Consider the following 16,664-nt stretch of genomic DNA (forward strand, 5'->3'; position numbering starts at 1 on the left):
TACGGGGGAGGATCTGGTGAACACCACCTGTCACTCACTACAAACAGTTTGACTGTTCTTTGTTACCCGATACAGCAGACACAAATCCCTGTATTTTTTCATAGAAAGAAGCTGAGTTACACAATGAGAGTTATAGGTATGACATAAGAACGGCTCCCCCTTCCCGCTTGGTACAGTCCTGTAGCTGAGGTTCTATCAATATGGCGCTGCCCTGTGGTCCGCTGCGGGCTGCCTGTCTCAGGACGGGTACACTGCTCAGGTAGAGAGGGGGGATTGTAGGGATGGGGAGCAGAGTGTGCTAATTATGATCATTGGGTTGTAAGGACGAGACCATTCCATTTGTAGGGGAATGGGGAGATGTGGCGTTTATCACCTCTATTAGAGGACATGGCGGAGAACTACAAGTGCCAGGCTGTCATGTATGTTTGGTAATGCCTGCCTTCCTGGGACTTGTAGTTCTCTACCATTTAGAAGCTATACTATTGCTTTCTGGGACTTGTGGTTCTCCCAGTATCTGGAGCTTGTACAGTTTGGTTTAGTACTTTTCTGGGACACCTGTAGCTGCTTAAAGGAAACGTCCATCTATAATCTTGGACTGTAAATATACTGCAGACAGAGAGTGGTTGTCAGTGGAACCAGTCAGCAAGTATGTTGTCACATGTCACTGGTTTGTGTGTGTGTTCTGACTCTTCTCCCAATACTAAGCACTGTGTCTTACGTTACGTAGCGGTTGTGCTTGGTATTATAGCTCAGCCCCATTTACTTGAATGGGACTGAGCCATGTGATCACTGAATGTGACGTTATTGGTACAAAGAAGAGTCTGCAGCATTTGTGAGCACTACAGTCTTTGCAATCCGCAGACTGTCGGGGTCCCAGATGTTGGACCCCCCACCAATCAGTGGTGGTGAACCTGTGCTAAGGATAGGTCCTCTATGTGTAAGTCCTTAAAAGATGTTATCTATGACCTTAGGGTAGGCCATCAATATTTGAGTTGTGGGGTGGGAGTCTGACCTCTAGGCCCCAGTGATCAGGACAGTGATGGCAATAATGGGACTGTATGATGGGGTATCATTGGGGTGATCATATTTCCTTGGTGTTACCTTATATATTCTTTGTATACGACCCTGCGTAGTGCAGAAACCCTACTAAAGGAATCTCCAACAGGCTGCTGTTGATGGAGCGGTTCAGATCTCCTTCCAGCAGCTTGCTGACAGTTTCCGGGCAGTAGGAAGACCTTTTTCTATACGGCACACTTGTTTTCTATTTATCTATATTCGGTTGTGTCCTTATCCAAGATTTCTGATCTTTCTTCTAGACAATGGCCAGTGAAGTCCTCTCCGTCTGCAGGTATGTAAATGCTGATAACTACGCCTGGCCTTTGTATATAGAGTAATGGGTATCTGAAAGCATCGGTAATATTGTAGGGGAGGATGCAACCAATATGGCCGCCATCACAGTCCTGCATAGCAATCAAGTCTACATTATTGTCATGTGTTTTGTTTTTATTTTTTTGTCTTTAGCACTGTTTAGGCCACTGGTAAACCCCTGCGTGTCCAATAATGTGCGACATTGGTCAGCGTTGTGCGTTCCACTTGCCAGATCCACCCAGAGCGTCTTCCTTCCAGCAACCCATAGTGTATCCCCTACCCAGAGCGGCGCCATTCTAAGCAGGTAAGTGGGGTCTCCCTGGTGTTACCAGTGCTAGCCATTCCCATGAGACAGTGGGGTTGCTAGGAATACTCTGCTTAATACCTGTGACATGGGCTTGTCAGACGTTATTTCACAGCATATCTACATTAACTCCTTCCTGCTCTGCAGTATATATACAGCGCAAGCGGGAGAGTTAACCTGAAACTTCATGTACAGTGATGCTGTGGGCTCAACTGGCACTCCAGTTACAGCCATTGAACCCTGACAGGGGTTGTCCAGCTTCTTGATATTGATCCACTATTCTTAGGACCAGTGGCATAACTACCGCCATAGCAGCGGAGGCAGTTGCCACAGGGCCCGGGACATTAGGGGGCCCGGTGACAGCTACTACCGCTGCTATCGTTATACTTGGGGGGGTGTTTTCGGACCCCCGAGTATAACGATTGGCGGACCGGGAGAGGTAAGAAACGTAAAAAACATGTAACTTACCTCTCCACGATCCTGCCAAGCCTTCTTCCTGACGTCACATGAACCCGGCCTGCGTCCCGGGTCATAAGAAACGCGATAATGTTATTACTATAGATTACATTATATATAGGGACTAGATGATCTCCTGAATTGACTGAGATCGCTTAGGACCTTAGCAAACTTTGGCAGGATAGGTGACTCAATTGAACCAGGGAGACGCTATTACATAGGTTTTTCTGGTATGGGTTAGATCTCAACAATAGGGGGGAGGTTTCTCATTGCTACCCCACCTGGCAGATCTGAACATTATGCTATGGGACTTATACATTTCAAGGGCTAAAAAGCATTGGGATACAATAAGCGAGAACTAGTGTCTGTATTCAGTTCAGTCCCCTTTTAGCTATTCTATATCTGACACTTATACTTACCTAGTCCTAAATTTGAAAATGAATAGAAGGATTTTGGCTGCAGTTATATTATTAGTCAGTGAGTTTTAAATCACTTACCAGTGCACTATTATGTATGATAAGTGTTTCTATATTTTAACTTTCAGATATCAATAAAAGTGAATTTTAATATTTACAGTGGGGCAAAAAAGTATTTAGTCAGTCACCAATAGAGCAAGTTCCACCACTTAAAAAGATGAGAGGCGTCTGTAATTTACATCATAGGTAGACCTCAACTATGAGAGACAAATTTGCAAATTATGGTGGAAAATAAGTATTTGGTCAGTAACAAAATTTCATCTCAATACTTTATCTATCCTTTGTTGGCAATGACAGAGGTCAAACGTTTTCTGTAAGTCTTCACAAGGTTGGCACACACTGTTGTTGGTGTGTTGGCCCATTCCTCCATGCAGATCTCCTCTAAAGCAGTGATGTTTTGGGACTGTCGCTTGGCAACACAGACTTTCAACTCCCTCCAAAGGTTTTCTATAGGGTTGAGATCTGGAGACTGGCTAGGCCACTCCAGGACCTTGAAATGCTTCTTACAAAGCCACTCCTTCGTTGCCCTGGCGGTGTGCTTTGGATCATTGTCATGTTGAAAGACCCAGCCACGTTTCATCTTCAATGCCCTTGCTGATGGAAGGAGGTTTGCACTCAAAATCTCACGATACATGGCCCCATTCATTCTTTCATGTACCCGGATCAGTCGTCCTGGCCCCTCTGCAGAGAAACAGCCCCAAAGCATGATGTTTCCACCCCCATGCTTTACAGTAGGTATGGTGTTTGATGGATGCAACTCAGTATTCTTTTTCCTCCAAACACGTAAAGTGGTGTTTCTACCAAACAGTTCCAGTTTGGTTTCATCAGACCATAGGACATTCTCCCAATACTCTTCTGGATCATCCAAATGCTCTCTAGCAAACTTCAGACGGGCCCGGACATGTACTGGCTTAAGCAGTGGGACACGTCTGGCACTGCAGGATCTGAGTCCCTGGCGGCGTAGTGTGTTACTGATGGTAGGCTTTGTAACATTGGTCCCAGCTCTCTGCAGTTCATTCACTAGGTCCCCCCGCGTTGTTCTGGGATTTTTGCTCACTGTTATTGTGATCATTTTGACCCCACGGGGTGAGATTTTGCGTGGAGCCCCAGAGCGAGGGAGATTATCAGTGGTCTTATATGTCTTCCATTTTCTAATTATTGCTCCCACAGTTGATTTCTTCAATCCAAGCTGGTTGCCTATTGCAGATTCAGTCTTCCCAGCCTGGTGCAGGGCTACAATTTTGTTTCTGGTGTCCTTTGACAGCTCTTTGGTCTTCACCATAGTGGAGTTTGGAGTCTGACTGTTTGAGGGTGTGCACAGGTGTCTTTTTATACTGATAACAAGTTTAAACAGTTGCCATTACTACAGGTAATGAGTGGAGGAAAGAGGAGACTCTTAAAGAAGAAGTTACAGGTCTGTGAGAGCCAGAAATCTTGATTGTTTGTAGGTGACCAAATACTTATTTTCCACCATAATTTGCAAATAAATTCTTATAAAATCAGACAATGTGAATTTCTGGATTTGTTTTCTCATTTTGTCTCTCATAGTTGAGGTCTACCTATGATGTAAATTACAGACGCCTCTCATCGTTTTAAGTGGTGGAACTTGCACTATTGGTGACTGACTAAATACTTTTTTGCCCCACTGTATATCCTCTTGGGGTGGATCTGGGACTTTACCACTATTGTACATTTATTTACTTCCATCCCTTTTTTTTGCCTTTTTAGAGTAAATCCATTACTTCCCAGCATCCTTCAGCAGCCGTCAAGGACAGTCACCTATATAAGTGTTCGGAAAGGAAAGAGGAAGACTGTGAGATCTGTAACCCAACGATTTATGCGTCTGCACTGTGGACTGTGGATTCGGAGAAAGGTATTTTTGATAAATAGATTTCAATCTATAGTGTCTATGTAGGTCCTGACTTAAGAGAGGTATTTAAAGAGGACTTTTCATGGTTTGGGGTACAGGCAGTTGTATATACTGCTGGAAAGCCGACAGTGGGCTGAATTCAGCGTACTGTCGGCTTTCACGATCTGTGCCCCGGGTGCAGAGCTAGCAGTCCCGATACCATAGCTTTTTACAGTCAGAAGGGAGTTTCTGACAGTCTGTCAGGAACGTCCTTCTGTACAAGCTGCGCCTATAGTGCTGTACTGTGTGAGCGGGGAGGAACGCCCCCTCCCTCTGCTCACAGTGCTCATCCATAGACGAGTATTATCAGGAGGGGAGGGGGCGCACTGTCTGCTTTCCAGCAGTATATAGAACTGCCTGTGCCCCAAACCATGAAAGGTCCTCTTTAAAGAGGACCTTTTACCATCTGGGGCACATGCGGTGTAATACACCGCTAGAAAGCTAAATTCAGCGCACTATCGGCTTTCACGTTCTGTTCCCCTGGTGAAGAGCAATCAGTGCCAGTACCGTTGGTCTTCACTGTCAGAACGGCGTTTCTGACAATCAGTCAGGAACGCCTTTCCTCACAGCAGCGTCTACGGCGCTGTACTGTGAGAGGGGGCGTTGCTTACTATCCAACGATGACAGTGAGAGCCTCACCACTCTCACAGTACAGCGCTATAGACTCTGCTGTGAGGAAGGACGTTCCTGACTGTCAGAAACGCCCTTCTGACAGTGAAGAGCTACGGTACAGGCACCGATAGCTCAACGGGGCACAGAACGTGAAAGCCGATAGTGTGCTGAATTCAGCGCACTGTCAGTTTTCTAGCGGTATATAAAACCCGCATGTGCCCCAGGTGGTGAAAGGTCCTCTTTAAGTTGGAACAAGTTGCCCCCTATCCTTTAGACCAGTGTTCTTTTATGGTGCTGGGGGTGATATCCCCTATCCATGAAGGCTATGAGGCTGTTGGCCCCTATGGGTAGAAGATAATTGTAAGGCTCAGTGACAGGGTAGCTTTTAGTCTAGTGTTGGAGATTAGAGAAAATACTGCTTTAGTAACACAGTACAATCTTCCCCCGTATACTTGCTGTGAGCCTTTATGGACAGTACTGTGTCTGCTATATATAGTCTTCTCCTACACTGCACTGTGAGCTGACTAGGCACTGATATCAGATGCAGTCTATAAGTTGTCCATAACCTCTACACATAACACGCGATTGACTGTCCAGATAGGAAATCCTCCTGTCTGGTTCTTTAACAATACACAGATAAGGAGACCACTTTAATGCTAATATCCATTTACAGGCTGGTTATAAAAAGAAGCTGTGGAAGAAGACGGCTGCCAGAAAGAAGCGTCTCCGAGAAATCGTGTTCTGTAACAAAACACAGAGCAAATTGCTGGACAAGATGACCACGTCTTTCTGGAAGAGGAGGAACTGGTACGTCAACGACCCCTACCAGAAGTACCACGACCGCACCAACCTCAATATGTAGACCTCAACCTCTATATCAATCTATGATGTCTAATAAAGTATATAGAAACCTGGGGTTTTCATGTGTGAATTTATCAAACCAAGTTACATTATACTTCCGGTCGAATTGCTGTTAAGGATTAGAAAAACATGACTGCTCCAGATCCGCCCTGGATTACACATATGTTAGAAACTTGGGGCTAATATATTTGCACTCCAGCACTCTGCCTATCACCTTCTGACATACACCCCCCTCCCTCCTTTTTCGGACCTGTAGGGGTGGAAACTTTTGACCCACATACAATAGGTCCTGGAGAGAGCATTGGCATTTCCCTTGGCAACTTCTCTGGCTCAATACCCTAAAGATATGCCTCTATGTCATCTGTGGACGTCATCTTTTGCAGGGAACTCTGCATGGCACTTTGGGCAGTGACCTGTAGTCGCTGGGTCTCTTTTGAACCAGCACACTCTCCAGCTTTTTCTGTCAACCAGAGCCTTGCTGAGCTGCGTTAGCATCTCCATAAGTTCACCTCCTGCTGCTGTGCTTGCTGTTGTCGCCTCTTGGCTTCCATCAGGGCTTTTCGCTGCTGTGCCTGAGTCTGCTGCTCCTGTAGGATGACCTGCCCAAACTGTTTTACAAAGCCCTCCATGCTGGCAGTCTCCTTTCTAATCTCTCCTGCAGCCTTCACCCAGGACATAGGAGAGAAGAAAAAAAAAATGTGTATTTCTCTTTAAGGCTGTTCAACTTGAGTCTGCCCGCATCCTCCACCATATGTGGGGAAGTTGGTTCAGTAGAAGCAGTTGTGCAGACCCAAACAGTCAAGACAGGGATACAAAATATTCAGCAAACTGGTTTATTTAGAAAAAAAACAGGAAAATATATAAACCTTGATTTCAGGTACAAAATGAGCAAAACAAAATACAGCTTTAACTTCAGGCAAAAACAAAATAAAAAACCTGCTCGTCTGAACAACTAACTAAACAGAACTGATAACCTAACTACCGTATTTTTCGGACTATAAGACGCACTTTTTTCCCCCAAAATTTCGGAGGAAAATGAGGGTGCGTCTTATAGTCTGAATGTGGGTTTGCAGCATGGCCGCGCTACTGCCACCGCTGGTTTTCTTCAGCGGCAGTAGCGCGGCAATCCGCAGGCCCCGGCAGCTAAGACAGTCCCCGGCATCTGCTGTAATAGACCGGCGGATGCCGGGGAGTGTCTTAGCTGCCGGGGCCTGCGGATTGCCGCGCTACTGCCACCGCTGGTTTTCTTCAGCGGCAGGAGTGTGACAATACTGCAGGCCCCGGCAGCTAAGACACTCCCCGGCATCCGCCGGTCTATTACAGCAGATGCCGGGGACTGTCTTAGCTGCCGGGGCCTGCGGATTGCCGCGCTACTGCCGCTGAAGAAAACCAGTGGTGGCAGTAGCACGGCCATGCTGCAAACCCACTGCTCCTCCGCAGGTCCCGACAGTCAGTTAGCCCCCCCCCCCCCCCCGGCCTCATACCTTTAGTGATGCAGGCCGGCTCCTGCACGGCGAGGCCGCAGGAGCTGGCCTGTTCCGATGACAGCCGGGAGCCTAATGAAGGCTCCCAGGCCTGTCATAGATATATATTACTATCGCGGCTGGTCTATGACCCTCCGCGATAGTAATGTATAGAATCTCCCATAGACGGCAATACACTTGTATTGCCGTCTATGGGACTTGCAATCAAATGATTGCAGGTTCAAGCCCCCTAGGCGGGGGATATTAAAATAGTAAAAAAAAAAAAAAAAAAACCACTTTAAAAAAATATAATAAAAAATAAAATAAATAAAAGTTCACCTCCTTTCCCTAGAATACATATAAAAGTATAACATTACTGTGAAACATATACATTAGGTATCCCTGTGTCTGAAAATGCCCGGTCTACACCTGGCCCCACAAAAAATACGCCCTATACATCCCCGTACAGCTGCAGGGTCACCTGTCAATGTGGCCTTGCAGCTGTTCCAAAACTACAACTCCCATATATTAAATATTTTACCATTTTTTGCCTGAAATTTTTTTTCCCCTATTTTTCTCCTCTAAAACCGTCTTATAGTCCAGTGCGTCTTATAGTCCGAAAAATACGGTATATGTGTGGCTTACTTCCAGCCATATGAACAAAACAAGCGCGATATAGTCTGACCAGAGTCAGGGTTACAGGACAGAACCAGACACCTCCTTTCACCTCATGGAACTGCATTAGAATGCAGACTCTGCAGCATTTTTATGGCCCAGTAATGATCCAAGGATCTACACCTGTGCTGAGGCCTACTCCAGATCTGCCCTGGACCACACATATGAAAGAAACCTGGGGCTCCAGCACTCTGCACAATGTTCCATTCCGATGACTATAGAGCAGGTCCTAACCACTCTGTGACATTGGAATGGAACCACTCATTGAAGTGGGGGCCCAGATGACACTTGGATGACATCTGAGTGCCTTGTTCTTCTATGAAATCATTTCTTTCTGGCGTGCACATTCGGTCGTGTGCATGGAGCCTATTGGAGCATCAAGGGCCACTTGGAACAATAAAAGGATTCTATCATTCAGAAAACCCTTTTTCAGCTAAACATATGTCTGAATAGCCTTTAAAAAGCCTACGCAGGTGCTGCCTCTAGTCCTGCAAATGACCCCCCCCGGTTCTTGGAAAAACGAAGGAACCGTACATGTAAATGAGGCTCACTGAGCACCCCTCGCGTCATACATCAGAAACACCTCTCCATTGCTTGTACTCCGTATGCCCTCCTCCTCCAGACATCCTGTACCGCCCATTTCTTCTCTATTCTCACTCCAGAACCTTGAAATCTGGGGCATGCGCTGTACCAATCTGTTCTGAGCGATACTGCGCATGTCCGAGTGCCATTATGTTGTAGAGAATTGCACAACCGTACAGTTCAAAGGCTATTCAGACATAAGTTTAGCTGAAAACGGGCTTTCTGAATGATAGAATCCCTATTAAAGGGATTCTACCATTGAAACCTTTTTTTTCTGTGGATAAGACGTCGGAATAGCCTTTAGAAGGCTATTTGTCTCTTACCTTTAGACGTGGTCTTCGCTGCGCTGTTCCTCAGAAATACAGTTTTTTTTCCAGGGATGCAAATGAGTTATCTCGCAGCGATGGGTGCGGGCCCAAGCGCTCAAACAGCGATGAGGGCGTCCCACTGCTGCCAGAGCAGTGTCTCCAAGCACCGCCTCCTTCTTCGTCCGCTGTGTCATGTTCAATGTCTTCTTTCGGCGCAGGCTCGTAACCTAGCAGAGCAGGCGCACAGGCCACGGGAAAATGGCCGCTAACAATACTGTGCAAGTTGCCATTTTCCCGTGACCTGTGCGTCTGCACAGTCTGCTCTGCTCTGCTAGAAGTTACGAGCTTGCACCGGAAGTCATTGAAGATGACGCGGAAGGAGGCGGCGCTTGGAGACACTTCTCTGGCAGCGGTAGGGACGCCCTCATCGCTGTTTGAGTGCTGGTGCCCCGCGGGAGAACTTATTTGCATATCGGTTAAAAATGGTATTTCTAAGGAACGGAGCGGCGGAGACCACGTCTAAAGGTAAGAGATGAATAGCCTTTCCCCCTACACCCAACAGCAGCACAACTGGGGTATTCCTGCCCCTATGAGCTGTTAGGACAGGTGGAATTTTTAATTACCTAACAGCTTTGACCCCTATAAGAGGCCGGAAGACCAACTCCCCCTTGTGTTTTTTTCTGTCCTGTGAGACAGGACAGGTGGTAGGGGGAGAGGTGGTCTGGTCTCTTACAGGGGTCGGGGCTCCCTCTCCCCCCCTGGATTCTTACCTTCGGCTCCCTGTACCGGGAAGACAACCCTTTGGCTGTGGATGCCCTGTCAATACCTTGGAGGTTCAAACTGGCATACATTTTTCCTCCCATTCCGACGATTCCGAATGTATTGACAAAACTCAGGCAGGACCAGACCTCGGCAATAGTGATCATGCCGTTCTGGCCAAAAAGGGCATGGTTCACCGACCTCATCCTTATGAGTCGGGGGAACTACTGGAGGCTTCCACCAGTCCGAAACCTGGTAACTCTAAACAGCCGGCTGTGCCAGGGCCTGGACAAATTCAACCTCACTGCCTGGAGGTTAACAATGCCGTATGCGGAGAAGGAGGATTGTCCCAGGGAGTGCTAAGGACCCTAGCGCATTCAAGAGCAGAATCAACTAATCAGAGCTACCGAAGGATCGCCCGGATATTCCGGAATTGGTGTACAGGTAAAGAACGCGACCCTAACAGAAATTCAGTCTTGGAGTTCCTACAAGATGGCATGGAAAGGGGACTAGCACCCGCTACCCTGAAGGTCCAAGTTTCAGCTGTCTGCTCTCCTGGAGACTAGATTATCTCAAGATCCTCTTATCAAACAATTCCTAAGAGGGGCTGCTAGGCTCCGCCCACAAGTGCAGCCTCCTGTCCCTACCTGGGACCTAGCTGCGGTTCTACAGGGGCTCTGTACTCCACCCTTGGAACCCTTATCTGAAGTGCATTGGAAGTACCTGTCATACAAAGTGACTTTCCTGCTGGCAATAACCTCCGTCAAGAGGGTTGGCGAACTGCAGGCCCTAGCGGCCTCCGAACCCTTGTTGGGGACATCAAGGGGTCCCCATAATAGAGTATGTTGCTGAGTTCCAAATTAAATATCAGGCCTGAAGTAATTACGCCCATTATCAGGTCTGGAGAAGTCACACACACACACACAACTGATGGTGTATCAAGTGAGTTCTAATTTAATGGTGCACAAAGGTGGTTTAAATACAATACAGACAAGAGCAGGTTGGACTATTCTAACATGGTTGGCATAAAATGATTGGTTATAAGATAAACCTGGCACATGACTATTGGCTGAGGCCTCATGTAATTTGCATCTTATTATAGCTTAATGGACTTTGTCCTTTAAACAAAGTTTCAAAATACATATGTGTGAACTAACAGCTCTCACTATGTCTATATGTATATATCATGGAAACAGAGATAAGATGTCATGTTGGTGCTAAATGAGTCTCAGTGACCTCCATATACCATGAAGATAAGAGATATACAAATAGCCAGCTGCGACTTACTTATACAGTTTATGTGTGAAAGGTTACAAGATGACTGACGAAGTACAAAGATGGAGGATTTGACTCTAACATTCCCCCATTTTGAGATGGTTGAATACAGGAATCCATATTTAGGTACTTCAGTGACCTAATGTCTACTGCCGGTCTTTACCAGATTCCCCTCATATGTTCCTGTATTCCAACCTAATCTAAATCATATTTCTGGCCTTTTATATCTTGGTCTGCTCATCCTTTTGTATATGTTTTGTATTAAACAAACAAAATGAACATAAGATTTTTACTACAACTTGCTGATATTTACTTGTTTATACTATGTATCGTTCCTAAAATATGAGGTGGTATCTTCTTAACTATATACTTCAAACATTTACTGTTGTGTCAAGGAAACAGCTATATATGACATGACTTAGGCTAATATGGGGTTATGAGTACATATCCTACAATCTGACACATTCAGATCTTCGATCAAAATCATATGATGTTTAAGAAACTTATTGTGCCACTTCATTGTTAAATGTTCTATGCAGGCTTATCGTCAGGACCATCTGTAACAGAATTATCAGGAGAATCTTCATCGCTTTATGTTAGATACTTTCTTGCATTATGAAGCATGGATACAATTAGGCTCTCCTTCAAATTTCACAGAAGTACTGGTTATCAGCAGCATTTGGAATGGACCATCAAATCTTGGCTCCAAGGTTTTTCTCACGTGTCTCTTTATCACCATCAATCTCTTGGTTCAAATGAATAGGTCCCGCCCACTAACTTAAAATCTGAGAAGGAGAGAAAACTCAAAACCATACATTAGTCAAATGTTTTTGCCAAGACATCACATAGTCAGCCAGTACACCATACCACATCTGGAGGAATTGCCAAGAATACAACCCTAACCTAGGGGCTGACCTAAAGAAAGTTTGACATGGGCTAAAGCCAATTCTTCTCTTAGGAGGGTACCTTACAGAAAATACCAATACAAGTGACACACTACTTCTTCAGTAGCCGTCTATCTGCAGCCCCGTTTGTGATGGCTTTCTTCACCAGATATGCCTCAGACTTTTCTGAAGATAGATAACTATACACACAAGCACGTACTTATACCGTCTCACCTTTAGTAACTGCATATAGTTAACCTGCAATCTCTGGAACGGGTACAAGGGCTCTGGGCCTGGCTCTGAGAAACTTTTCACTTTTTGGCCTACTTTGCATTTAACACATGCCATGCAGTGTCTGTAGTGATGTTAAATCCTGCAGCCGCCCATCCTCTGCTCACCAGGTCACACAAGGCTACTTCTAGACACTGCTTTATGCCATCAGTGGGGACAATGCACTCAGTAAATATATTCTCTTACCACCGGAGATAAGGACTTGTACATCCTCTTTTACTGTAGTCCTGGACCATTTTTGGTGCCTCAGTGTTGTAAAACCTGAAAAGAGAACTAAAAGGGGGGGTTTGGATCGAGTATAGTGACCAATTATCAGTAAGGCATATCCCCTAGGCCTCTGCAGCTGGGTTAGCGGCAGTGTCTGCCCACATGTTACCTCTACCTTCCTTCGTATCAGCCTTGGTGTGTGTCCTGACTTTTGACTATACCCACCTGTGTGGAGGCAGGAGCAGGGTCTCCATCACTACCTGAACAGCCTGGAAATCCTTTTAGGCTTAACATTAACCCTACAGAAAGCTCTCGCTCTCCAGATTGGACCATAGTCCCACTATATCAAACACCTACCCTCAGACATTGTACTCTGTCTCAGTGATGGCTTCTAGTTCAGCTTCATGAGCTGAGACCCATACAGTTCCATAATGGTTCTACTTGTGCTTGGTTTTACCCTTGGTTTACCTCATATTCAGTGACCATGACATATCTGGTGCAGAATCCACCATCATTCCCAAAACGAGAATCATCTAAAACAAAAGAATTCTCATCAGAGTTAACAATAGATTCATCATTTACTTAATCAAATCAGCAAAAGTAAAATTAATTTTAAGTTATCTGACTCTCCTTACTCCTCCCCTGAAACTATTGTTAACAGGTTAGATGGGACTTGTAGTGCAGCACAGAATGCAAAGCTTACATTTAGAAGACATAGATAAGACACACTGCAGCCTGAGATATCCAGCCATTGTCATCTTTGTTTCCAATGAAAGATTTATCACCCCTTTGTCTTATCATGGAAGCAGCTGCGCTGACTCTCCCCACCCTTGTCATAGCTGTAGTACTACATATCCCAGCAGACTTATTTATACAATCCCAAGAAAATTCAGTTCTTTAAAGCTTCTAAACACTCCAGAAATTCATTGAGGTAAGTAAATACTCAAAATATATCAGCCATTACAGAGCAGATATGTGAGTGACTTCTGATTTACTTAGTCAGCTATGTAGCACCTTGAAGCAAACAATGACCCAGAAACACCACTTTAATTTTGTAGAACTGCAATTTATCTTTACCTGCATGTACATGTTAGGGGCGTTCTGTGCCCTTTGTGGCAAGATAGTTCACATGTATTGCCTACCCCTATGGGGCCTAATCCCATATCAGAAGGAACATCTGAATAACTTTTTCACACAATAAATCCCGATTGTTAACATTCATGAATTTATAGAATAAACCCATAACAAATATTTATGTTACAAGTGTAAAGCCCATGTGATATATTTGATACACATACGCACCAATACACACTGAGTACATAATACATGTACATGGTATATCAAGTACATCTCATTTACACCAGAACACACATATATATTCAACAATGGAAAGAACTTTTATGCCTCCCTCTCATATCTACTTGTCACCACCCTCTGTGGTGTTATCAGCAGTCAATATCTTTATCTGCTCGCTGTGGAGACTGAAAATGTAACAATACAGACATGGACAAACAGAACATGTACACATAGCAGACACATGTAACATGTACATATAACTGACACACATATGGGCCCATTCACTTTTCTGAACCTTCCATACAAACATGCAACGTCACACTGGAGCTCCAGACAAAACAAAACTAATGTCAATTAAATCAAAAAGAACTTGTCTGAACTAAAATAAAAAATATTCATATATTTTGTACCGTGATATCACTTATTGTCTCGGGACGGCTTATTCCTACAAATAGGCACAGAGTTAGTTATAATTCCTGCACAGCTAAATATTGAGGAGAAAACAAACCAAAACATGTATATAGTTGCCTTCATCTTCTTACCAATTTGCATATTACTATAAAATAAACATAATAATGTTGATCTCATATTTATGCCATTTATCCAATTTTTAAAAACATTACCATGAGGGGAGAATTCTCAAAATGGGAAACCTTTCCTGAATAAAAGGACACTATAGACATTCTAGAAATTCCTTAACGTCCACCCCCAAGCCTATATACACACATATGTGTATATACATACCTACACTTAACCTGCAGTATCCTCACCACAAAACATATCATGTTTCCACTTTCCACTAACCAACAAACTAACAACACAATGCTAAGTGCCGAGCACATTAACCCAATGGATGCTCACTATACATTTCCTTACACTCAAAGCCTTTGTCCTTCGCTTAGGACACCAGCAATCTCTAGCCAAGTGTCCCTGGTTTCCACAATTAAAACACTTCCTGGTTTCCCTCTATCCCTGTATCTGTCCTGTCTAATCTCCATTGGTAACTCCTGCCCTTTTAATTTTTTTTTTTTTTTTTCTTGAGCGGCATCTTCTTCTCTCTCTCCCATTCCTATTAGTTCATATGGGGGTACCCTACCTCAGAGGGTCCCTCCCCCATAATAGCTGATGGCCAGTCAGCCGTGAGCGTCCCACTCCTCTAGGGCAATTAAGACAATAGAGGGTCACTTTTGACTCACCTAGTGGGACCTCCCAAACAGTCACTCTGTTTTCATTGAACTAATCTCTAATGTGCATGTTCTGGCGTAGTGCTCAGGGCAAAACCCTCATTTGGTTTCCACAGACTCCACTTTGTCTGTGTCCCTCTATCGAACACCCCTGAATCATTGCATGTACTTACTCAGATTCTACTCAGTCCTTAGTGTCCAAAACAAGGACTTTTCAATCACTCAGTACTTCCACTCTAGGGATTAAGGATGAAGAATAACTCTCTCTTCTGCGCCGCTTTTTACACTCTATAACAGATGTAACAACCAAATGACAGCATGGACAGTAGACAAAGAATGAGGTATAACATTTCCCACCCCACTACAGACAACATACTATTCAGGTTCTTGCACACTATATAATATGGCATCGATTGTTATAACATATGCAGCACTAATCCTCACTCACCGACACACAGGATCCGGGACACGTAGGAACTCAGATTAGTTATTTGGCAAGAAAAGGACTTACCGTTACAGCGCCGTTTTATTCATCTGAGGTCCTCCGGGCCCGTCTCCAAATCGGTTGGCGAGTGGATCAGTACACTATCGGCTGCACATTAAACGATTATCGATGCCCCACGTTGGGCGCCAGGTTCTGTTGGGGACATCAAGGGGTCCCCATAATAGAGTATGTTGCTGAGTTCCAAATTAAATATCAGGCCTGAAGTAATTACGCCCATTATCAGGTCTGGAGAAGTCACACACACACACAACTGATGGTGTATCAAGTGAGTTCTAATTTAATGGTGCACAAAGGTGGTTTAAATACAATACAGACAAGAGCAGGTTGGACTATTCTAACATGGTTGGCATAAAATGATTGGTTATAAGATAAACCTGGCACATGACTATTGGCTGAGGCCTCATGTAATTTGCATCTTATTATAGCTTAATGGACTTTGTCCTTTAAACAAAGTTTCAAAATAATATGTGTGAACTAACAGCTCTCACTATGTCTATATGTATATATCATGGAAACAGAGATAAGATGTCATGTTGGTGCTAAATGAGTCTCAGTGACCTCCATATACCATGAAGATAAGAGATATACAAATAGCCAGCTGCGACTTACTTATACAGTTTATGTGTGAAAGGTTACAAGATGACTGAATACAAAGATGGAGGATTTGACTCTAACACCCTTTATAACTTTCTTTCCAGACAGAGTACAGTTGAGGTTCTTTCCAGGATTCTTGCCAAAGGTACCTACACTTCAGAATACCAACCAGGTAATTGTCTTACCGGCCTTTTTTCCCTCTCCCACCTCTGAGTGGGAGGAGAAGATGCACAAGTTGGACTTGGTGAGAGCCTTATGGATCTACCTGGAGCGCACTGTGTCCTTCGGAAAATCAGAGAATTTGCTAGTCAACGTGTTTGGCCACAATAGAGGTGCCGAAGCATCCAAACCATTTCTGTCAAGGAAGCCATCATCTGCTCCCTACGTGCTTAAGATCTTCCAGTACCAGACTTTGTCCGTGCCCATGCCACCCGAGCAGTGGCAACATCTTGGGCCGAAAGGCGGTCCCTTTCCTTAGAGCAGATATGCGCCACGGCTTCCTGGAGTTCGCATCTAACATTTGCCAAGCATTATAGACTGGATTGGCGTATGATGGATTCTACAGCGTTTGGACACTCTGTGTTGGCATCAGCCCTCCAGAATCACCCACCCTAGGGTAAAGCGATACTTGCTAAATCCCCAGTTGTGCTGCTGT

At 44.7% G+C, this 16,664-nt stretch overlaps 1 protein-coding gene across 1 annotated transcript; it reads left to right on the top strand.

Annotated features, from left to right (window-relative positions):
* The first annotated feature begins 175 nt into the window (after positions 1 to 175).
* Positions 176 to 6,034, top strand: MRPL35 (mitochondrial ribosomal protein L35). Its single transcript, XM_075261370.1, has 5 exons — positions 176 to 259; positions 1,317 to 1,348; positions 1,522 to 1,672; positions 4,333 to 4,477; positions 5,799 to 6,034. The coding sequence occupies exons 1-5, from the start codon at positions 201 to 203 to the stop codon at positions 5,985 to 5,987; spliced, it is 576 nt and encodes a 191-aa protein (XP_075117471.1). The 5' UTR covers positions 176 to 200; the 3' UTR covers positions 5,988 to 6,034.
* Positions 6,035 to 16,664: the final 10,630 nt, after the last annotated feature.

The sequence above is a fragment of the Leptodactylus fuscus genome, chromosome 1 (assembly GCF_031893055.1).
Source record: "Leptodactylus fuscus isolate aLepFus1 chromosome 1, aLepFus1.hap2, whole genome shotgun sequence".
Taxonomy (NCBI): Eukaryota; Metazoa; Chordata; class Amphibia; order Anura; family Leptodactylidae; genus Leptodactylus; species Leptodactylus fuscus.

Coding starts and splice junctions, on each gene's coding strand:
- MRPL35 (XM_075261370.1), top strand. CDS start 201: ATGGCGCTGCCCTGTGGTCCGCTGCGGGCTGCCTGTCTCAGGACGGGT. Junction 1,673..4,332: donor AGCGGCGCCATTCTAAGCAG/GTAAGTGGGGTC, acceptor TTGCCTTTTTAG/AGTAAATCCATTACTTCCCA. Junction 4,478..5,798: donor GACTGTGGATTCGGAGAAAG/GTATTTTTGATA, acceptor ATCCATTTACAG/GCTGGTTATAAAAAGAAGCT.